The sequence below is a fragment of the Rattus norvegicus genome, chromosome 18, assembly GCF_021556685.1.
Source record: "Rattus norvegicus strain SHRSP/BbbUtx chromosome 18, alternate assembly SHRSP_T2T, whole genome shotgun sequence".
Taxonomy (NCBI): Eukaryota; Metazoa; Chordata; class Mammalia; order Rodentia; family Muridae; genus Rattus; species Rattus norvegicus.
In genome coordinates, this window is record NC_141551.1 from 69,408,782 (window position 1) to 69,433,904 (window position 25,123).

At 44.7% G+C, this 25,123-nt stretch overlaps 1 protein-coding gene across 3 annotated transcripts in view; it reads right to left on the reverse strand.

Moving 5' to 3' along the window:
- Me2 (malic enzyme 2) overlaps window positions 1-23,861 on the reverse strand; it is a 49,976-nt gene extending 26,115 nt beyond the window's left edge. The window contains exons 1-11 of one of the 3 annotated variants that reach the window (XM_087592714.1): window positions 23,284-23,735; window positions 20,423-20,522; window positions 15,506-15,623; window positions 11,266-11,399; window positions 7,725-7,874; window positions 6,213-6,288; window positions 4,786-4,947; window positions 4,589-4,692; window positions 1,935-2,044; window positions 1,748-1,845; window positions 1,253-1,366 (exon numbers count right to left, since the gene is read on the reverse strand). In XM_087592714.1, coding sequence (XP_087448840.1) covers window positions 1,253-1,366; window positions 1,748-1,845; window positions 1,935-2,044; window positions 4,589-4,692; window positions 4,786-4,947; window positions 6,213-6,288; window positions 7,725-7,874; window positions 11,266-11,399; window positions 15,506-15,623; window positions 20,423-20,433 — 1,077 coding nt within the window. In that variant the 5' untranslated portion in view covers window positions 20,434-20,522; window positions 23,284-23,735. 3 annotated transcript variants of the gene reach the window in all.
- Between the last annotated feature and the right edge of the window lie 1,262 nt (window positions 23,862-25,123).

Sequence of the window (25,123 nt, forward strand, 5' to 3'; positions counted from 1 at the left end):
CCCGCTAAGGACATGAGTTTTGACAGGACTAAAGGAAACAGTACATTAATGTTAATCCAATGTCTGGTTGAAGAGAAAACAGCCGGGACCAGAACCATGTACACGCTCTATACATACATGAAGATAGCATGCATAACACATGTAATGGAAAGGAAACGTCTGTCATTAGAGTATGGTGTAGACATGGGGAACTGAAATAGCAGTGCACACTGGATAAATGGAAATGCATGTGTAAGAAACGCCCTAGGAAAGCCGTCAGGTGACTAATAGTAGTCAAGTGCAAAGGAATGCAGGCAGGCTCAGGAGGTGCAAACTACCCTGGGGAAGGTCTTCACTATACTGGACTGACACCGGGGATTAGGACTTAAACAACATTACAATACTTAGGAGCTTCTGCTCAGATAGTAAATAGATGAATTGCTAATAGTTTATGCAGGATGTTGAATTCCAATGGTAGGATGTCTATGTTTGACTAACATGCATATAAAGCCTTGGGATTAATTCCCAGTACCACAAAATATTTTAGTTTAAAAGAGTCTAATTCCATCAGACATAATGACTACTTCATCTCCTAAAAGTCTGAGAACAATGCCAGAGAGTAAGTATCAAGCAGATTATGACTTAAGTATGAACTAAGAGTCTTTATAAAAAAAGACAGTGTATCTGTAAGTGCCGATTTCACACAGCAACCTTAGATCACTTGATAAAAGTCTAAATGAGGAATTATTTAGACCAGGTTGGCCTTTGGACATGCCTATTGGGAGTTAGACACACACATACCTCTGTGTGTGTGTGTGTGTGTGTGTGTGTGTGTGTGTAGGGGGATGTCTGGATTACCTTAATGAAGGTTAGGTGGAAAACCCACTCTGAATGTGGATGACTCCACTTCACCAGCGGAAGAGTAACGGAAGCCAGCCCACCACAAGCACACAAGCCTTTCTCCCCCTGCTCTGGCCTGTGCAGTGACAGTTTCCATTTCTGTCCTGACTTCCCATGGCAATGGAATCACAATCATAAGCCAAGAGAGGCCCGCCTTCTCTCCCCTGTATTGCTTTGGTCAGGGTCATTTTATCACAGCCACAAACATGACAGCCAGTCAGGCGGGATGATCTGTGCTGATGACACAGTGGAGACCAGCTCCTGCACACTGTGGCAGGTCAGTGAGGGGTAGAACAGCAAACGGCACTGTCAACAGCCAACTCCAACACCACAGCCAGGCGCTCTGCTGCTTCTCCAGGTTCTGCATCCTCACCTTAACTAGCAAGCCGTTCTTGTCGAACATCCAGATCTTTCTCTGTGCCTCCTCTTCTGAGAGACCACTTTCCATCATTGATATGACTATAAGCTTCGCAATTCCAAGTGCAGCCTGCCCAGTAAACACATTAAAAATCAAGACTAGATTAAGAGGTGATGTCCACTGCTTTGTTCTCCCTGTAGAAATAAATCATATGTAAGTAGATTCTTTGTCAGTCTCTCGGAACACAAATTACTTATTTTATAAGAGGTCATGATTCTTAAACATTTCAGTGAACTCTAAATTCTTCGTGATCTTCAGTAAGTACCAATATACTGCCCTACTTTCCTTTCAGACAGTCTCTTTATATGGCCCTGGCTGTCCTGGAACTCACTCTCTAGACCAGGCTAGCTCAAACTCACCTCTGCCTCTGCCTTCTGAGTGCAATAGGGTGAAGAGCACGCTCCACCACACCTGGCCAGTCTTACTTTAAGAAAAGGTTTAAAAACCTACCTCTCCTGCCCCGAGGAATAAGATTCTGTGTTCTGAGATTGGTTTATTAATCACTCTTTGGGCCGCAAGGAGACCAGACAAGGCAACTGCAGCAGTCCCTGCAGGAAGACCCGACAGTTTAAAAATAAACAAACAAAACACATTACAACGCTCAACAGTGGGGGAAACCCTTTCACTTCAGATTTACCTTGAATGTCGTCATTGAAGGTACAGTATTTTTCCTGGTATTTTTTTAAGAATCTGAATGCATTATGATTTCCAAAGTCTTCAAACTGAATAAGTGTGTTCCGGCCATATCTAGAAACAGCAAAGTCTTAATTGTATTGAAAGCATCACTACTAAACGGATTTCCTATTTACTGTTTCTATTAGTAGAATCTGAAAGTAAGTTGTCCTCCTAGCTCAAGGCCCTGAGTTTCAGAGCTTGTGAAAGCCCAGAGCCAAACCGCAGATGCCCATTACTCCAAGGACACACACAGCAACAAAACTGAACCCATAGCCGTTCCCTGTCTAAACCATCCCCAGAGGCCAGAGGGAGGGTGTCCAGTGCTTACGTGCACTAAGAAACCCCCAAAGGGACTCTATCTGCAAGTTGGAGGGTAAAGCTCAACATGGATGTGCTTGGTTATGTGACAGGAAAGCACTCTGACTAAGGACCAGCCAGCTTGGTCTGCTTTGGTGAACAGTAGTACAAGAGAAGCCATTGCAGGTATGGTGGCACACATATGCATCCTGACACCAGAGGGGCTAAGGCAAGAGGACCACACGTTTGAGGCCAGTCTGAAAAACACAGGGGAGACGGAATCGGACAAATAAACCAAGGAAAAGAAAAAGCAGAAAAGACTCAAAAGGGAGTTGCACTGAGTGTTCATCTGGGAAATAAGTAAGAAGCCAAGAAGGGAGCTAAACAATAGCCAGTGTTCACACTGAAGGACAAGGAGATGCTGGCTACGCCAAGTAGGGACAAGGGACCTGTGTGTCTCGTGTTGAACCCCTGAAGGCTGCAGAGGGAAGAACTCACAAAGACAACCTGCCGGCGGTGTCACGTGCCTGAGCTGAGGGAAGGGGAAGGCAGAAGCAGCAGCTAGGAGTCTGCAGTGACAGAAAACAGAAGCACAGGCCATGGGATACCTGAACAAACAAATGGCAAAGTGAGGAGCCAGTGCTAAGGCAGTTGGCAGAGCTAAGAATATGCCACCTTGTCCAAGGAAGGCAAGAGAAGGAAGAAGGACAAGAAGACATCATGTGAGATGAGCAACTCAGCCCTGAATCTGCCATCGTCTTTACCTGGAGTAAGGAATTCATTTCTGAGTATCTTGTTGCCTGTAATTTCAAAAGCTGAGTTTGCAAGATGGCTTCCAGAATTTTACCTCCTGTGTTAAAAGTGCTTGCCCCCTAAGTGTGAGGACTGAGTCCAAATACCAAGAATCCTCATAAAAGCTGGATCCAGTGAGCATATGTAACCCAGCAGGGAGGCCATAAATATTACTACCTCCCATATCACAGGGAGAGAGAAAGCAGAGGAGCAGAGTCTCTGGAAGCTTCTGAGCCACCTAGCAGTTTAAAAAGTATGCTATAGGAGAGTAGAGTAGAAAAAAACAACGAAGAGACCCTGGCTCAAGGTACATGGGCCACAGAGATACACACACACACACACACACACACACACACACACACACACACTCACAGACACACACACACACACACACACACAGACACACACCCAATCTCACAGACACCACATAATCTCACACACACACACACACACACACACACACACACACACACACACACACACGTACACACACACAGACACATACACACAGACACATACACACAGACACACACACCACAGACAGGCCATAAAAATGAAGGATCTGGGTTTTAACCTGTGGCTATAGAAAATCATTGAGAAAAAACTATGTAAGGCAATGCACATTTTATAAAATTAATCCTAGTATTACATAGAAATGAACTAGAGAGAAACTGGAGAAGAGTTTATAGGAAGCCAGGAGAGCTGAAAGAAGGGTGTGGTAACGGAAGAGACACTTGTGAGGCAAGCAAATTTATTCCAGCTGATTCTGAGGACGCGCTGACGGATGGCTGGCTGGTGAAGAAGAGCCCCACGCAGCGCCCAAGATTAAAGGTCTGGCAATGGGTGACGGCCACTGCCACTCCAGCACTTAGGAATACAGAAGGTAGGCTGTTTGGAAAGAATTCCATCTGGGATAGAAACAGGATGCAATAACTGTATTTCTCAAGACAGGACAGCCTGGAGCTGCAGGTGTGGGCCACATGTATGAAGACCACAATTGATGACTAAGACCACATACATGTAAGGACTGACAGTCTAGCTCAGTCACTTGGTGCTTGTCTAGCATTGTGAGGTCCTGGATTCTAGTCCCAGGACAGCATCCCATAAATGTATGCATAAACAGAGGATCCATTCACTAGGGTTCAGGTAAAGGGCTTGCCAAGCAAGCCTAGCAACCCAATTCAACCTACACAAAGGCAGATGGGGACAATGGTCTCCACAAAGGTGTTCCCAGACCTCCCCACACACAGCATAACACATACACACATACCTCTACTAAATAAGTACATAAATCTGAGAGAACAGGCCCAAGTCAGATGTCAAAGCTACAGGAGAGCTCTGGTGGGGTGGGGAAAATGAGGCCAGCCATGGGAAACTTATGGGAGGAATGCCCTGTGAGAGTTTAGGAGCGGTGAATGCAGACTTCCTTCCAGATGTAGGTAATCCCAGCCAGCAATGCACGTGTCACTGGGCATGGAAAAGCCCACAACTTAACCCTCCCTTACAGAGGTCCACTTCATTGGATACCTGTCAGTGATCGCCTTCATAAACTCATCCATCAGATCGTCATAGAGCTGGGAGCGGTCTCGCTTCTGATACAAGCCCATATAAAACGGGTCTTTCAGTAGAGCCTATATAAGAACCAAATGCAAAAATAAAGTCTTATGATCTTCCCCCTTAATCATCTGCGAATGGGGGTAGATGGGCAGGGAGAATGTGCTCACCATGTTATCAGTCCCTACATCGATGCACACAGGCAGGCATTTCTCAGGCTGGATTCCTGCGCATGCTGTATACAAGCAAAGCTTCCCGACTGGAATCCCCATTCCATAGACACCCAAATCTCCAAGTCCCAGGATTCTCTCTCCATCAGTCACCACAACAGCCTTTATTATAAACAACATAAAACAGAAAGTGAACTCAAAGCGGCCAAAAGCAGGCCAATGATGAGGTGCACTTTTACAAAGGATGGGTTCTGCTGCTCTGTCTCTACTCTAATTTACAAAGGAAGAGTCATTAGTCTAATTCCCAGGATAGCCCACGGAACACACTTAAACTAGACCTCTGCCTATTATGAGGTATTAAAAAAAGAATTCATTAGAGATGTTTTCCATCTGACTTTGGTCTGGAAACACAATGAGGAGACAGGAGGACCAACTCAAGAATTCTTTCCAAAAATAAAACATGGGAGAAGTTAATTAAAGTCTGAGGTTACTACAATAAAAATCTAGAATCTACTAATCTAGGCCAATGAGAAAAACCTTAGCAACAGTAGGGAGGAAACAACATGGATTTTTAAAATACATATACCTACATACAAGTTTGAAAAATTATATTGTAAATTTAGTTATTTTACCAAATTTTTTCTAAACTATCTGAACTAATGATTTTGGAAGGATGGGGGAAAAGGAGGGAGTGTAAAATTCAGCACAAGCTGGCCTAGAATTCCTTCTATGGGATCACATGATCCTTCTGCTTCTACCTTCAAAGTGCTGGCATTGCCCCTGGCTGAACTCACATTCTTCATGGTTTACTCTGGTAAAGAATACATTCATAACAAAGGCAGCAAGATTGCTATAGTGACAAGCACAAAGCTACCCAAAGATCTTTAAATAAGTTATTCAATTTGCTTTATGAGACACAGTTACATTGACTCTAAGAATCTAAATCTACCTTAGTAAAAGAGAGCGAACGTGTGGAGGAAGGGAGGGAGGGAGGGAGGGAGGGAGGGAGAGAGAGAGAGAGAGAGAGAGAGAGAGAGAACATAACTACCACCCTGAACCAAGTTCCTCTGTCATCTCCTTTCCTGTTTCGAGGCAGGGTCTCATGTACCCCGGGATGCCTTCCACTGAAGCTTCTGACTAAGTGTGTCACCGTAAGGATTAGGTCTGCACCAGCTCTCTACCAGGGAAGTAAAGCTGCAGGGGCCATGCCCAGGCTCGCCTTGTACACTGGTGTCATGTCTTTCTCAGGGCCAAGCACTGTCCCAGCAATGCACCTCAGTGGTGCTCCCAGCATCTCCTTAGACACAAAGCACACATTGGCACGGACACAGTGTAAGTAGAGCGACAGGGAAGCTTGACCTTGGCAACTCAGAGTTAACTTACAGGGAGGAAGGAGGCATTGTGAGAGGAGGGTGTGCTCTTAGTACCTTAACATGATTTTCTGGCCAGTTATCCACAATTGATCTAACATGACCTCTGTCTGAGATTGAAATAAACAATCCCCTGCAACAGAACAAAAACACCTTTGCATTTCATGACAGTATTTTGTTTTTTTTCTACGTTTCTGTCCATAATCGGGATACTTAGATATTTCGATAAAAATCAAGAAACTAGTTTAATTTCCAAGCACTGATTTATTTCCAAACATTTCAACTCTTTCAAATGATAATTTTGTTGCTTACAGAACAGCTATAATAAAGATTATTGTTAACTGATGTGATTGATATCCCCAAGAGAACTGTGTCTGCACCATAACCATCTAGATGGAAGAGAAAGTAGTATCCCCACACTGGGCACAATGGACTAACGGTAAGATCCCAAGCTCCGCCCCGTGTCTCATCTCCTGTCAGGCCTCATCTGCAGTGCATGTGAGACTCACAGCAGGAGCTTTCAAAACTACACCTGGGCCATGCCTGCCGACTGAACCAGACACCCAAGGGTGAGGAACTGGAGCTCTCCAGTTTATTCCTTATCCTTTATTCCTTAATCTGAGCGAGAAACACTCTAAGAAGAAAGCACACACGTGCTGGGCCATCTCCCAGAATCGTTTTACAGACTTTGGTGACAGCACCATATGGGCCAGGTTAAAGCGGCGCTTTCCAGTGTCTGCCAGGGAGTGTCTGCCGCATAAGCAGAGGGCGCTCACTAGCCGCAGCTGCGAGACTGTCCTCATCGGAACCTTGTGGGGAGAAAGTTGGCAGGGGTCAGCCTTTTAAGTAAGTAGCTCAATGGGTGCGTCTTACGCACTTGAAGTTGAAGGAGGTGCAGGGGCTGGAAGTCACATTCAGCCCTGTCTGAATGCCTATGCTGTTATCAATGCATGAGCTGGCCATGGGGAAAACAAGGGTTAAGGGGAACAACACACTAGAAGGGGCAGAACAACTCAAACAAAACTAGCCTTAGATCCAGCACGCATTTCCTCTCCATGATTTTCAACAGGACCATCCACCCTTGGCTGACAGCCACATCTCACTCAAGGACTTGAGGTGTGGCCTGGGAGTAACTCCTCCCACTAAGATGTCTAATATAGTGAGAACAGTCTGAAACTGAAAGTTCATGAAAGCTAATTTTTCTGTTAAAGGGGAGGAAGAGGAGCATCAGAAATTAAAACTGATAAATGAGAAGCCAATCCCAACCTGGCAAACTACCAAGGCTTAACAGTAATTATGGTTTAGGGGAGGAGTAAAGTACAGCTACTACACAACTCCTCTAACAAAGGCAATGATTACTAGGAGCTGGTTAATTGAGTTGTTTCTATGAAAACAAAAGATATGAACATGTTGACTTTTTATTAATATCTTTTAATACAAATTAGGCTTTTATGAGCCAAGAGACCTAGCTGGATAATATTGTAACACTCAGAATTCTAATTAGATGCCACAGAACGATTTTTTTCTTACACCATAATCAATATATTTGTATTTAAAAATAAGTCTTACTTAGGTCTCCTAAAGATATGTCCGTATTGACAACAGGCAAGACCAACTGTTGGTGTGTACACAATTGGCATCAGACTTTCAATATCATCCTGTAGTATTCTATAAAACAGTTTCTCGTTTCTTTCTTGTATGCCCATTATATAGATGTATCTGAAAGGAAGCACAGCAAGTGACAACCAAGTTAGCCTGCATCACACTAAAACTTCGACTTTCAAAAGCTGACCTAAATGTTTAAAGCTGAGCTCGTGCGCGCATACACACACACACACACACACACACACACACACACACACTCCTCACAAAACCATACCAAAACCCTAAATTATAATTCTGTAACACTCAGACCTAAAAATTTGCAAGACACAGATGTACTAAAATGGTAGATAATAACAAGAGAAACAACAGCTAGCCCTTTGAACAACGGCCTGGGAATGCTAAGGAGTCAACAGAAGGCGGACCCCGAAATGAAAAAGCTACAGGAAGTGGTGACTCCACAAGCCTGGCTCTGGAGTCCCAGGCTAAAGAGCTGAGAATCCAGTTGTGGTTTCTCATTATTCTGTACTTGGAGCAGAAACAACACCGAGATGGCACAAGTCAAACTGGAGGCCATTCTTAGTTTCTTCCCCTGCCTTTCTCGACCACAGTCTAGGACAGATCATCAAGGCCCAAAGCATACACCTGCAAGTAGCCGTCAACTACGGCATTTCTTCTCCCCACATCCAGTCTAAGCCACTAACTGGTCTTTATACGGTTCCCTTCCTTGCTCCGACCGACCTCTTTCCTCTATGCTGACCTATGTTTACTCTTACCTAGGAGACCATGTATCTGATGGCCTAGGGACAGTCCCTTACTCCTGTCTCCTAATGCAGCTCACAGGCCAGTCCCCTCTGCTGCTCCCCTGCTCCCACACTCAACTCTCCTGGGTTCTGCTCCTACACTACACTCTGATTTCTTGTGTATTCAACTTCGCATTGCTTTTATACTGTTTTTTAAAGAATTCTAGACTGGCCCACCATCAGGGAGTGGCTATCTGTAAAAGAGAGGATATATGAGTAGGCTACATGCAAATGTTCTCTCCTATGCTGGGCAGCTACAGTGAGTGAGCCACAACTTCCAGGTAGCTATGCAACCAAGGGTCAGAAATTTGCTCTGAAGTGAACTGGGCTGCTGAGCTGTATTTGGTAGGCTGGGTGTACTAAACACACACTCGCCTTACAGTATTTTTAATTTGCAAATGCTTTGTTAGAACATAACTACGTCCTAGGCTAAGACTTCTGTATTTCTCTATTTACTGGGTGAGTACTAAGCAAATGAACTACATTTTCCTAGACTGCTCCTGGGACAAAGACGACATAAATAGGTAGAGTAAGATAAGGAGAAGGCTTCTCCTACTGTGGGGAATAAGCAAGGCATGTGGCTACCAAATGGAAGAGCAGCTTTCTGAGGAAAACACAAGAGGATTAAAGAACAGATGATCCATCCATGGGTGGGAGGGAAGCGGGGCCTCCTCAGGCCACCGCTCTGACCTTCGTCACACTGCTGTTCGCTTCACCCTGGTCTCAATCCTCTACCTAGGGCTCTTAAACCTAGGGGTGACCGCTGCCCTGGATTCCACACTGACCACAGCCTGACTCCTCCCCGACGGTCACGTTAGACTAGCTAATTCGATGGCCTCACTTCCCACCTCCTTCAGTATATCCATGGCTCCTGCTTTATCTGCTTACAACTCGTCTACTCCTGTGAAGCGCAAGGTCAGCTCTCACTGTGAGCAACTCCTTGCCATCTGCTTCCGGCTGCACATGTCTCCAGCACGGCACTGCACCACCCTACCAGAGCCTGTGCTCTCATCCCCAGTCACACTCTCGACTCCAGACAAAGAGCAGGCTTTCACTTTACAGTGAGAACCTGCAACGGTGCCAACGCCTGTGCCGATGCTGTGCCGATGCTACACGTCTCCTTTTCTACCGTGCACAGAGCACAGCAGACAAGATCCTTCCAGCCTCCAGGGGCCGCTCCCACCCTCGTCTGTTCATGCTGGGTCTCACTACATAGCCCAGGCTCATCCTCAACATGCAACCCTGCTCCTCCTGCCTCAGTTTCTCAAGCCTGCAACACGTGAGAAGTGGTGCTGGGTGCCACAATGCCAGGGCTGCTCTTTCCTGACCTACTTGAAGGCTTTACTTCATAACTGAGTGTCACTTCCTACTTCTCTTCCTAGCTGTATCCATTTGACCTCAGCCCTTCCATATTTTCTCTGGACGTTCAAAAGAAAACCCGTCACCAGGCATGCGTTCCGAGCCATCACTAGTATACCTGCCCTTAGCACCTGAGTTCTCTCCCTCTGGGTTAATGCAGCCTTTCTACCTCTGTACTTGAGCCTACACCTTCCTCTGGAAACTTGCTGTGGCAGGTTCTCTGGAGTCTGCTCTGTACGACTATGAACACATTCAACTTTTCCCTCAAGTGAGACTTTTAGAGCAGAAGTGCACATGTTGTATATCCAAGGTCTCTCCTCCATCGCACGCAACATTCTTCAGGGTATACTACATCTCCCCGCCCACCCACCACTCAGTGCAACTCTCCTGCCCTGTCACATCACCGACAGCACCCTCCCAGGGCAGGGCAGCAATGCTTACACTGCTCCAACGGTCGTCAGTCCTGAACTCCGACTGCTCCCTCTGCCTGCCATTCCGTGCGCTTTCTCATTTTAGCACTTTGCTAACAACACACTTTAAACTTTAGCTCAGACATTCTATCTTTCAGGAAGTTTTCTGATTCCTCAAGTTAGGCCACAGGCCTCTCAGGCTTTCCGAATAGACACCATGTGTGCAGTTTTCCCACAATGATACACTGCAGTCCAGTCACAGCACAGCTGGCTGCAGCTGAACACCTGGAAGGCAGGACCATATGCTACTTACTGGGTTAGCTCCGGGCTATCAAGGGAGCAGGTTAGTGTCACAGATGGAACCTACTTGTAAAAGACCATTGCCTCACTATTTGATGTGCTATACAACCTCAAAAATGTACGGTCTCAGGGCTGGAGAGATGGCTCAGCGGTTAGAGCACTGACTGCTCTTCCAGAGGTCCTGAGTTCAATTCCCAGCAACCACATGGTGGCTCACAACCATCTGTAATGGGATCTGATGCCCTCTTCTGGTGTCTGAAGACAGCTACAGTGTACTTATATAAATAAAATAACTAAGTCTTTTTAAAAAATAGACAATTTCTACTAGCAGATGTAGCCACTTATCCCTGGATTCCCTCTATTAGCAGAATGTCACACACAAGTGACAATGAAAGCTGTGGAATAAAATGTGAGTAAATGAGATGATGCCTTATGTTTCCAACATTCTAATCACAGAGAATGTGCATGTAAGTAATTATCCCTGGCACAAAACTTACTCCTGCCAATTCTACAACAGTGATCACTGGCGAGGAACCCACAAAAGAACAAATGTCACCATATGAGTGCACACTTCTTATGCCGTCACACTATGATTCTAAGACTGCCAATATAAAAACCAAATGTCAATCAACTTACTTTTCCAAAGGGCTAGTCATTTTTTTCAAGTTTCTATGGAATCGTAAGGCTTGAATATCCTGTGTCTCTATTTTAGGAGGTAAAAGTCCTTGAAGACCAAGCATTTGTCGTTCTTGTAATGTAAACGCCATCCCCTAAAAACATAATAAAGAATTAAAATTAGTATAACTACAGCAGCAATAGCATGTCCTTTAAAATCCAATTCAAGTGCAAATTCTGAAAAGTAAAATACACTTTCTAGGAGTTTCAAAACACTCTAAGGTTGATGACATCACATACTGATGTCACATGGAAAGAGTTGCCTCTTACAGGGAAATGTCATCCAGTGTAAGCGTCTGGAAAACAGCCTGAAGTGCACAGCCTCAGCGTTCTGTTTGTTTTCTACAATGGAGTCTCTGCATGCCCTGGAATTGTTCTATAAACCAGGCAGACCTGGAACTCAAGTGATCTGCCTCTCCCTGCCTCTCTAGTGCTATGATTAAAGGCGTGCACCATCACCGTGGCTACACTTAAATACTTTAATGCACACATTTGTAATTAAGCAATATGACCTGCACATAGCCTTTCCAGAGAAATATGCAGATATAGGGAATGCAGATATATGCAGAAATATGCAGATATGGGGAATGTATAAGTGACCAGTTCTAACCGTGCTCCCTAGATCTCTTGGCTATCCCAAACTAACTAAAAGTCCATCTCTATGCAATAAGGACTCTATGGTATATCCATACCATGATTACTTCAGAGTTGCCAATCAAAGCACACTGTTAACCCATTTATTCCTAGAAACCATTCATGAGGGGGAGGAGGAGGGGATAGGGGGCTTCCGGAGGGGAAACTGGGAAAGGGGATAACATTTGAAATGTAAATAAATAAAATAGCCAATAAAAAGTTAGTAAGAGGTTGGGGATTTAGCTCAGTGGTAGAGTGCTTGCCCAGCAAGCGCAAGGCCCTGGGTTCAGTCCCCAGCTCCGGGAAAAAAAAAAAAAGTAAAAAAATTTCAAAAAACTCATAGGATGTACCATGCATGTAACACATAAATGCCAGAACGCTCATCTCCAGTTTTCAGCTGTGTGATCAATTATATTAAAATGAACCCAGCAAAAACACTTGGGTATAGATTTCTAAAAATCTTTCCCCCATTAAAGGGGTGAGAGCCTCGGTCAAATGATCAGAATCAGCTTCTTCCTTAGTTCTGCAAAATAACCACAGGCTTACAACATTTAACCAAGGAAGCAGCTGGACTTCGTCTCAGGCAACTGCTTGAAAAACTGTATAATGCCCAGGGTAAACAAAAGCTAAAGGGAAAACTGCATTGGAAAAAGCTTGGGTAATAAAATGTCCACAGGAGTGAGGCACTGAAAAGCTCTGACGTATTTGGGGACTACAACACCCTGGAAAGACTTGAAAGAGCTAGAAGCGAACCTGCAAGCTGTGTGAGCAGGAGCTACAGGCTGTGACCCCATGGCTCAGGCATGCACACACCATGCAACAGAGCCTGGAAGAGCACGGGAGACTAAACAGTTCTCGCTTCAGACATTTAAGTCTTTGTCTAACGGTTAGCTGACTTCCAAAGTAACCAGACACTTCATTAGATACACACAAGGAAAATACACACTTGGATGTATAAAGTAAACTTGACACACAGCTCAGTGACAGAGGCTTGCTTAGCACGTACGCGGCCCCGAGTTTGATACCCAGTGCTGGGATTGGAAGACAAAGAGAAGGAAAGAAGAGAGAGAAAAATAAACACCTATCAGTCTAAGAAGCCAGGTAAGGTGTGCTAGAGAGATGGGTCAACAGGTAAGAGGACTTGCTGCTTTCCAGAGAACTCAAGTTCAACTCCCAGCACCCACATGAGGAGGCTCACAGCCATAAGAGATCCGGAGGATTCTGACACCATTGCTTCTGAAAGCTCCTACACACACATGCACAAACCCACAGATAGACAGATAGACAGACAGACACACAGACACACACACACACACACGTAAGTAAATAAGTAAACAAATGGCTACTATAAGACATTTAAAGATACAAATAGAGAATGGTATAACCCCAAAGAAACGGGAAATAAAAAGATATAAACTCATGGAAACATGATCTTAAGATACCAAAAGCAGAGAAAAACTGGCAATGCCATAGGAACAGGGGCTAAAAACTGCTGCCAGGTTTCAGAGAAGGAGCGACTCTCCCAGTCTATGCTAGCCTGAACGGTCACTGGTGTTCAGCTCTGTTTGCCTTGTAATATGTCTAAGCATTGGATCCAGAGTCTCCAAACATGCTATGCTGGTCCTGAACTAGAAACGAGTTCCAGGTTAAGGAGCAAGGAGTGCTTGGAATCAGAAGAAAAACAAGAAGGAGATCCTTCACTAAGCTTCCTATAACCGGTAGCCCCAGCAACTTTCTGGCCAGTATCAAGCCTGCTAAGAGAAGTTCCAGCACCCAACATTCTTCTGCAGGCCCGAAACTCCTACAAACACGCTATACTAAACAGCGCTGATTTTTTCTCTTATAATAAGAAAACAGATCTGCGAAGGTTTGTATGGCAAGTCTTTTAAAATAGATCACACCTTTAATCTCAAAGCACCACTTCCCGTAAGGCATATCATTCATTGTGATAACCTCTACGTGTTATCTCACAAGCTTTGTCTGAGAAATATCTTTTCAGAATTACATTTCAAAAATACTTTGTATATGTATTTACCCAGAGCTGAGTTTTATTAATGTCATTTTTGTGGCGCTGAGTACTGAACCCAGCAACATGATAGCATGCACTCCACCACTGAACTATTTCCCAACCATCACTGCCAGACACTTAACCACATGCCAGGTGTTGTTGTAAAAATATAAAAATAAAAAAGTATTGTCGTCTTTTACCTCGCTGGGTCCGCACCACGGTGCCAAGATATCTGTTGGATATCTTGGCAAAATCACATCCCAACTCCGCGGCCCATTGACTCCTGCCACTGCACACTTTCCTACACTCAAACCGTCACATAAAAGAACACACAACACAATAATCTTGGATCCAATTGATATTTTATAATTGCCCACTTAAATATACAAAGCCCGGTACCATCCATCCCTTAGGAACATTGATAACAACCTGTAAATACACAGAGCAGAATCTTAACATCACCTGCTATGGCTTCTCACCTCTCCTCTCATCTCCTCCTTTCTCTCCTGTCTCCTCCTCTTCCTTCAAACTTCTCTCCCGCCCATCCTTCCTTCTCCTCCAATGACAGGCCTCCTTCTATCCTGTACCTGCCCCTCACCTGTACTTTACAAATTCAATGGGGAGGTGGTTCTGGTGAAGTCACCTGAGTTCTGAGTCCTTGACTAGGCAGCTGTCCTTGGGGCAGTGGAATTAGCATGAAAATACAGTAACTTCAGGGCAAACCACAACATTCAGACACTATGCAGACCATGTCAAAACCCGTTTCATCCCCTCTCTTCAAAGCATCAACCGGCAGGAACTACCGCTCACCATTTTTCTTGGAACACGTGAGGTGAGTTGCCAAGAGAGCTTATTCAGATGCTAGTGTCCTACAGTAAATAAAGCTTAGAACTGGAGTCAAAACCCCAAGTCTGGCCCTATAGATCCTGTTTAGTATTTAATATGACTACTAAATACTAAGCAGGATTCGCCTACTGAGCCCCGTTCACACGAAGATGAAGGCATGCCTGGCTGGTCCTTGGAATGATGACTTCTGTCCTACTAGTGTTAATCTAAAAGTCAAGGCAATTTCTCCTTTGTAGCATTCACTGAATTAATGGTCAAAAATATGTGCAGTGATTTGTGTCCAAAACGATGGGTGTGAGCTGGAAGGTCAATAAGGGTTTCATTTCACAGTTTTACCCAACCATCCAAAGGCCTAATTGTCCCAGGGTAAGTCCCTGACTCAGGCTAGGTAATCTACCTAACCCCTTTTATCAAAGGCCCTCGTTGTAGCACTGCTCTGAGGTGTCCTGATACTATTGCTGCTTCACTGCACTCACCTAGCACTGGGAAGTAGTCGAGCCTTTTCTGGTAGTGAAAGCTGTGAAGAGTGAGACTTAGAAGGTATGAACAGCCCGGAGAGAAGATACATACTGTGTCCAACAGGCAACTCTCCCCCAAAGGCCTTAGTTACACAGCTACAGAGCTATCAAATGCAAAACTTTCCAGCCTTATCAGTCTAAAAGCACAGCCCTAACCAGGAAGACAAACTATGTTACGGCTGTAGATGTTACTAACCTTGTTTGTTCTTGGATTCAACATGAGTGGCTTGCCCTTCTCCTTCAGGTGCACTCTGCGGCAGGTCAAAGTGCAAGGAGTGGTAACAGCTCTTAACCGGGAAAACATCTTCTCTCTCCTGGAAAACAACATGATGGTAAGCGCCACACAACTTAAGCATTTTCAAAAGCAGATAACGCACTGCATACTGAAAAACGCTTCAGTTTAAAGGCATCACCGAGAGAGATCTGCCAGGTGTATGGTCCACCACAGCAGAGCCACTGTATGTGGTGGAGAGATGGGAGAGAGTTTGAGCACTATGAAGAGGGGTGGGACTGGAGACTCAAGGGTGAAGAGGAGCAGCCTCATGTGAGTAGCCTCTCCTGTCACCTCAGGCCATAGCGAAATATTAGCCTGTGTTGAGGACCATGTCTAGATCTGAGTCTAGACAATGGTCTGTATCAATGTCAATGGCCCACATTACCCTCAAAGGTCTCGTGGGCATCCCTGCTGCCTGGGACCATGTTGATATCCAAGGGTAGTGCAAAGCTGGCCCGCACCCTCTCTGGCTGCAGCACTTGGGAAAGCAGGCCCTGAACCTTGCCTGAGCAGCCCAGTAGAGCTGACTGGTGGTATGGGTGCTGGTTAGCCACCAGAGAGCATGAGAGCTGGCTCCATCAGGGCAGTGCTAGAGAGCCCTCCCTAGTGGTGTGAGTGAGGAAGAGTGGGCAGGGTGACCAACTCAGTCTTCACCCTGGTCCAGATCCACGGCTCTGAGTTGGCCCACCCCAACATCCACCCCACTGATGCACTATTGGAGTTCATGACGGGGCCAGTTCTATGGATCCAAAGCTGCAGGATCTCCACAACACAGGGCAGCAACAGGGTATCTGAGAGGAGCCCCCATGAGGACCCAGGGTTGATGTAGGTATAGCAGAAACCAGAGGCCTTGAACTAGACCCATGACTCATTACAACAAACAGTTGCAAAGATACGCAGACCAAAGGGTATATATACTGAGTGACACACCGCAGTATCCACAAGATTTTTGTTTTCATTTCTTGGGTTCTTTTTTTCTATTTTTGTTTTTTATTTTCTTTTGGGGAGGGTTTACAAGGGCTAAGGGCAGACAAAAGAAAGTCAGGGAGATGAGTGGGATTGGGGTGTATGATGTGCAACTCACAAAGGATCAATAAAAAGCTTCTTTTTAAAGGGCATCACTGAGATAGCTGACAAACAGGGAGCTACACTACTGACAGGAGACATTTATATTTCCTGACTTTGAAACTGAACTACACTTCACTGTCAACTTGACTGAAATCAGAACCACCCAGGAGACACACCTCTAGGTATCTGTGAGCACATTTCCAGAAAGCTTCAGTGGGAAAGCCCTACCCTTCATGGGTGACACTGTGGCATGGGCTAGGGTCCTGGACCAGAAAAAAAAAAAAAAAGGCATAATAAAAAAAATGAAACCAGCCTTCTTCTCCCTTGGCTCCCTTGGTTCCAGTCACAAGCTCCTCCAGCTGTCGTGAACTCTGCATGTTTCCCTGTCACGATGGTCCTTACCCAAATAAAGCCTTCTCCTTATAAGCGTTTTTGTCAGGCTTTGATCACAGCAACAAAAAAAGCAAATATATATATCATATTCCACTTCGCATGCATGTTACAAAGTTATAGGTGGAAAGGGTATGATACATGTGTAAATTATACCTCTTCTGAAATTATTTCAAAGAAGAAATGTATATAGTAGTGTCAAGTGTGCCAGCAAATGACGAAATAACCATTGACTTTACTACAAGACTGTAAGGAGGGTTGAAACGGCACTGCATACAAAGCTGGAATTACGAAGCTACACTGAGGGAACATATAGCTCTGGGTTGTCTATATCATAAGTCTTAAACAGAAACCCAGTTTGACCAACTTAAAATAAAATCCTAAAGAACAACCATAAAACACACAGTTTAAATAAAGTTCCTGTTCCAGCTTTCACGGACGTTGCTGGGACAGTACGGTGTTCTTGGATTTACTTTCCTCCCAGTTTTTGGTTTCTCCTCCTGCTTCTCACCAGAGATGATTCCAAAACAGGAATCCTCTAGGGAAGAAAAATGCATGCCACACTTTAAAGTTTACCATCAGAGAAGACACGGCTTCAAAGTGTCTCAAGACACTTATTGGCAAAACAATTCTGTTTTATAGTATTTAGTGTAGGTTGGCAACCAAAGATGCTTTTCTAAAAGCAACAGGATATGTATGCATGGCCTGTTCACGCAGGGTCCTTAACCTGAGAATGGGTTTCACATTTTTATTCATTCAACCCCTCAAGCACCATCTATGATCCAATTTCAGGCTGCAATTAAAATGCAGCTGTGGTTTCTTTTAAGTGAGGAAAACTGGCCAAAGTCTTCAGATGGAGGCAGAATTCTGTGTTTAGTGAAGATTGTACACATACGACACGAAGAACACACTGGAAACAAATGTACAACAACAAACACCTAATTAAGACCTGGAGGACAGGAGAGCAGAGAGAACAGAAGGCAATCTGACTTCCAATTTTTACGTCACATAATTTTTTATCATTCCTAAAATTTAAATATCTATAAATATATAGATATACCTGAATATCTATAAAGACTATTAAGTTTACTGTCTGAAGATCACAAAGCTTGGAGATCCAAATGGAGACTGAAGACACAACACTAAGCGGACAGTGACTTTGTTTCCCCTCCATGCAGCTCCCCACTCCGCTGGAAACAAGTACTAAACTTATTTCTTGTCCTAGTCAGTGGGTCGACCACCACAGAACAGCTACGGAAGAGAGCTATGTATTTACTCGTAGAAACTTCTTACTCTCCTTCCACACCTCAGCCACCGGTCTATGAAGCTACAGCATCTCTCTCCTATAAAAGACAAGAGACCGAGCAGATGTATACGGGGACTTACTCCAACACAAACAATTCTGCAGCAGACAACAGGGACGCCCTATAACTCCATTCAACCGTGACACTACACACAGTGCCAACCAACAGTTAAAGACAGTCAAGCAGACTGTCACCTGTCCTTCTCATCAAGAAGCTCCCTTAAGGCCTTAACATTTGTAGGTGGTTCACAGCACTCAGAGGAAGACTTACTTCATTTACTGTTTAATTATAAGACATAGGAAGGATGCAGATGAACTGCAAGATGAAGAGATGTGCGGGGCAGTTCAGAGCCACAGGATATGCAACCTTCCCTGCTCTGTCACATGCTTGGCAACCCAAAAGAGCATGAACCCTTCTAAGTCAGGAGGTTTTACAGAGCTTGATGTCCAGCCCCACCCTTTCCAGAGATCATGGGTGAGGCTGAGAGTTCCAGCCCCCTAGTCCCTGCAGTACCCAGTTCTATCCTGGAGCTCTCCCAGAACCCCACCCAGTTACCTCATTAGCATAAAGTGGTGTGATCAAAAAGTCTTACCAAGAACAACTGACATTCCTGTCACCCAAGAAACTGAGAATTGTAGCTTTCAGCAAAGAATAGGACAAAGATCAAATACATTTCGTATTCATAAAATATGTAAATATGACCCTGGTTTGTTTTTTTGTTTGTTTGTTTTGGTCTTTAAAGAAACTACTATAATTCCACACATGTATGTAATAAATTCTGGTAACACATGCACACATTCTTTTTCATCCTGTTCCCATCCTATGACCCCAACAAGTCCCCCCTCCAACTTTCATATCTTTCCGGGAGGGAGTTGTTTTGTTTTGAGGTCTTTCCCCCCTCTTTTTTGGGGAAAAAGGGAGCACTCTGTACACCAAGTCAAGTAAATCTCCCTGCCTAACGCAAAAGATCCACGGCCTTAAAGGTAACTATGCTCTCATTAGTGGACTTACATACTTTAACAGATTTTCCTAGAATACCGCCTACAGTTCCACCTACCTTAAACTTAACTTATTGGAAACTATGATGGCTCAATAACAGGAACCAGCATGCGCTATTTCACCCTGCTTAACAGGTACTGTCTGGATTTCTGGTCTGGCTTTCCCTTCATGTTCCAAAGGACAGCCCTTGAAACTTTGGTTCGTTTCTTCGCGTTTTATGTAGTTAGTTCCTTTCCCTCTTAGTCCCATCCTTCCGAATAAAATTACTAGTTAAACCATTTCCCTATCCTAAATTCTCATAGATCTTTAGCGCTGTTTCTTTTCAACAAGACAAGTTTTTATGACAAGTCTCATATGTCAGACCCCAAGCTTCCAATCTTCCTGCCTCTACTCAAAGGCAAGCACTGCCTACCTAGATCTCCTGCTGTGCTAGACCGCAGACCCAAGGAATCAGCACAGTAGGCAAGCTCTCTACAGGCAACTACATCCCTACCCTAATGACCAGTTTCTGACAGGCGCTTTTTCCGCATTATTTCTCCATATATCTACTTGAATTCTTATACTCGCCTGTTCATATTTTATAGTTCGAAATTCTGGTTTCATTACATATTTCAAGACCCTTCCAAATCATCCTAATATCTCTAGTACTAATATACAAATTTTGGTTTCTTTTCCTGGCGTAATTTTTATCCGAGGTCATTTTCTTTTGAAATTATAGGGACCTTTGACCGTGGACCACTATATGTTTTATGCCAACTTTTGGAGGCCACTGAAAGTTTGCTTCAGTGAGATCAGGGTTTAGGTTTACAGCCTAAAACCAGTTCTTAAATGAGTTCATGTTCTAAACAGATAGATGCCTATCTCCAAACCCAGATTCAAGTGAGCGGAAGAAGATTGTTGTCAGCTGGGAAGCCCCTGGCACGTCTTGGAGACAGAAACGAGAAGGTCACCATCGGGAAAGGCTCCCACTAGAGACCAGAGCCTTCCACACTGGTCACAAGTCAGAGGTCAGGACTTGCTGTAACGAGCAAGTTTGGCAGTTAGAGACCTGAACTTGAATGTGGACTCGGATAATTACCAGTTTAGCATGAGCAGTCACTCTGGAGATCCAAAATGGTCTTTGATTTGGCACTGGGGTTAGTCACGGTTTCACTGGCCTGTGACAACCTAAGGAGAAACTAGGACAATATAATAGCATTGTTCATAATACTAAATGTATCCTCTGTTTTTATGTTATTATGACCTTCCCTTTCTGGTGGTTAAATCCTATCTTTTAGGACAGGATAGGGACAGTGGACTTTTCAAGGGGTTGTGTTATCGTCTTAAAGACACTGTTGGGCTATGTTTGGGTCTCAAAGTCACTAATTAGAACAGACAGGTCTCAAAATCACAGTAGCCCTCCCGTGTCCCAATCAGTAGAATTTACTGAATCTTTAGGAAGGGTCTAAACATAAAGAAACACTGGCAACCTCATGTCTGGTCCCAAATATCTACAAATATCACAACACATCTCTACATATATACTTAACAACAACAATTAAAAAAACCCTGTTATTGAAGTTTAATCTAGGAACCAACCACGCCATCAGAACGCTCGTCTGTCTGGCTCAGTAAGTAAAGTGCTCCCTTCACAATCACGAGGACCCGAATTCAAATCCCTAACAAGCTCATATGAAAGGCAGATATATAGGTGCACGTAACCCCCGTGACAGCGGCAGGAGGGTTGCAACAGCAGATCTTGTTCGAGCCAGTCTAGACAGAGGAACAAGTGAAAGACTGTATCTCTGGAAATAAGATGAAGTAACTGAGGACAGCAGCTGTGGCCTCCACACTCAGTGAACACAGGTATAACACACAAAGGGAAAGGAAAGGGAAACCTAGCTGTCAAACTCACAGAGTGACAGAGTACATCCACATAGAGTACTGGGACCTCATCACAAGCCTCACTGCCTGACTTGAAGGTTTTTCCAATAAAAAGAAAGGTCGTTCTGCAAGCTCCACAGTCAGACTGCCCGGTCTTACACCCTTGGTTTGCCACTGTCTGTATCCTCTATCTGGTGGTAAAGTCTCACTCGCCCTCTCTGAGTTTCAGTTCTCCCTCAAGCTTACAACAGGAACTACTCAAAGGGCTTCCTCCACTCCCTGAAGGTTAAAATTAAGATAGTTTAAATTTAAATTAGATCCCAAATGCTTATTGCGCTGCTGTATAAATGTTCCTTATTAAGTATTACCACTGCTACTGGCTAACCTGGACAGGAGTTACGCTCTAAATGCCTGGGAGTTTCTGCATCAACATTTTTTTGATGATTAAATTAAGAGGTTATGAGGACAATCAAGATTAACACAACATACTTCATTCTCTATCTGGGTCAAGAAGAACATGAACAGTACAGAGATCCAGATAAATGAAAATACTGAACAGTACCTATAGAAATAACATGTTCTTCACTTGGAAATTCATAAACATTGGTCAGTCTCAGACACACGAGCATGTTTCAGCCATAAGCATTTACCTTTAAATAAACTAGTTACCTTTCAATAAAGTAATTAAACCAAATTAACTCTGAGCCTAGATTTCGTTCCCTAATGTTAACAGTTATCTTTATAGTCTCAAATATTATATTTGTGTATTGTATATTATATTATACTTGTGTCTCAAATACAACTAGTTTGTTTCATGATCTATGAGTTATCATTTTAATTTAACATAATATAAAAAATACAGATGCAAACTTAAAAAATGGGAGTTAAATACAAATTAGGCACAAACAGAATCAAGAAGCTTTTAACTTAAACAATGACAAAGCCTGCTAAACGAGCGGGCATGGAGGACGCCCAGGTGTTCGAGCACTTGGGAATCCTGGCAACGCAATTGCAAGTCAATGCAAGGCCAACTTGGGTGATGTCAGACCCTGTCTAAAAAACCAATCAACTAAATATATAAAGACAAAACAACCCTAAAATGGTGAGTCACTTATGGCTTTGAAATATACTTTTCATAAGTATACTAAGCTCCTTATGGGGATGTAACTCAGCGGCTTCTTCACTAGCAGCTTGAGGAGAATGAATGAAACCTCCCTATAAAAGCAAGGTCCAGCAAGCCTGCCTAATGGTGAGAAAACATTACCTCATCATTTCTGGCCTCTGGGTCTAACTTTCAAGCTTTCATTACTACACAAAAGAGCCAGGCTCAGCTTACAAATCAAAGCTCAAACCGGATTTCTTAGAAGTCCAGTATTTAAAAAAAAAAAAAAAGCTAAACTGTTTTCTTGAATCTGTGAAAACCGTGTAGCAGATATATAGTCAGCAATATATAGTCAGCGAGTAACAGTGTTTACACACAAGATAAAATGTATTCGGGAGATGTGACCGACTGTTTCTCTAACTTCCAGAATATTTGGAAACTAAAAATAAAACACTAGTTTGCAATCCCTTAACAACATAAACAATGCTTAAGAAGTAGGCACGGTTAAGAGTTCAACTATGGAGTCAGCTTAGGACCAGTCCTTTATTATACAGTACTTTATTTCTTAATAAAGTCTTGGAATAGTTACTTAACCTTCTGAAGTATTTGCTGGGCAACAACAGCACTAACCTGAAAGTGTTATTCTGGAGGCGACCTGTTCGGAGAACAGTGCCCAGACCATTTCTAACAACAGTGCTGCTACGGTTACTAACAATTCCTACACCAGCAGAAATAACAACGACATTAACTGCTTTGCTTACAAGTGATTGCCACAAGCAATTAAGAGGATAATTCCAGGGATCCAGCGTTACTAAGGGTACACTTCGGCTGAGGTCAGTTATTTTGATTAAGCTTCTCACCACAAGCAATACTCATTTTCTAGAATGATCGTCAGTACCAAAAATATAAAGTCGAACCTAAAGCCACAAACGCAATAACCCGACTGGGTCGGTCATGAAAAGCTTGAGAGTCACCTGCCAATCCCGGCGCACAGATGCCATTTCATAAGAATGGACAGAACCACGCCAATCCTGGAACTTTCTAGCCTGCAAAAACTCTTTTAAAATAAGGAACACACACACGCACACATCCCAACTCCTGTGCCTCCCTGGGTTCGGTTGAGAAAGAAATCTTGCTAAAGAGGGTTTGAACCACAAAATAAGTCTTTCCCAAGCGCAAGGGGAAAGGAGACTGGGATGCTCGAGGTCTGGGAGCCACCTGGCTGGAATTCTAGGAGGAAAGCGAGGTTCTGGCACCAGCGAGCCCGGAGCCTTAGAGAGCGCGGCGCCCCTCCCTCCTTCCCGCTTGCCCACCAGCCAGGCCGGCCGCACGCGCGAACACAAGCCGCGCGCGCGGTTCCCGGAGCGGAAAGGCCCGGGGCCAACCCCTAGGCCAGGCCGCCCGCTCCAACCCTTACCGGACGCCTGGCCCGTGCCAGGTAGTGCAGCAAGCAGAGAGGCCGCGGCGCTATAGCCAGAGATGCTCGGCCCTGGCGCCGCCCTGCCGGCCTCCCGCGAGCTTCTGGCAGCCGGCGCCAGCTCCGGCTCGCTCTGCCTGGGGCCCGCCCCACACGCGCAGAGGTAGCGGAGAAAGAGGCGCGGGCCGGTGCTGGCCTAACGGACAGGCACGCGAGCCAATGAGAAGCTGGAAGCTGCGTGGGGCGTGGTTCAGGCCTGGTTCCGCCCCCGGCTCGGTTCCTCTCGGCGGCACCTTCCTGCGCCGGGTTCCTGGGTGTTAACTATTCTGAGGCCGCGTGCACCGGCTCACGTGCGACCCTGACGGCGGGAGGAGTGACTTGCTTCGGGGGAGCAGGGTAATACCCTGCTCCATGGGGACGCGCAGGGTGGCTTATCCCTGTCAGTGCCAGGTCCGCAGAGTCGGCGGCCGCCGCAGGGGCGTTCACGCGAGAAGATGTTGTGCGCAGGCGCGGCGCAGGGTCGGCGGGTACCAGTCTCCTAGTCCAACAGACAGGAGAAAATAGTGGTGTGGGTTCTCGTGGACCCCCGGGGCAGGAGGGAGGAAACGGACAGCACAGGAGAATGGAGAGAAGAGACCACAAGAAACGCAAGCTCCCTCTGTTTGGGAGAGCCATATTTTTTCTGATTAGTATTTACTGATGTATTTAGATCTGTAAAATTCAGTGCCATCGTCCATGGCTGCTGGCCCAGTTACTGACCTACCGGGAATTTACTAATCATGAATGCTGCCACCGTCGCCGTAAATATGCAGTGTCCTCGGGGAAAGTGCTACAGGAGTTCATCTTCGCATCCTTGAAAGCAGCAAGGAGCCTACACACACCACAGAACTTCCCACGTCTGTTTCCCACTCTCAACTATGATTTTGGAGAATATTTGGTTTTTTGTTTCAGAAACCGTAATGCCTAGAAATTATTCACTGTAATGGAATCCATATACACTTAAGGGATAGGAACGGTAATTTTTAGAAAAAGATAAGAGGGTAAATAAGAGGCAATAAAGGGAGAATAAGAAAATTAAAGGTGATGGAAAAGTTTAAGAGAAGACAGAAAGCAGTTACACGACTCTGAACGTTGAAGGGTGGGGTACGTGAGGAAAGTCTACAATTATATGGCGGATGATAGGCATGCCTGCTAGAGTCACCGCCGCAGTAAAGAGGAAGTAGAAATAAGTGTGGCCTGTCATAACCCTGCCTGCCAGAAACGCAAGGTGTGGTCAGCTGAATGATGGACGCTGCAAAGTGCAAGTGTCATGAATTCATCGCTGACGTTCCGTTGTCCTTGACAGTCTACCCTGTGTTAGGATTATTCCAGGTTGAAGGGTTGCAAAGAAATGTCGC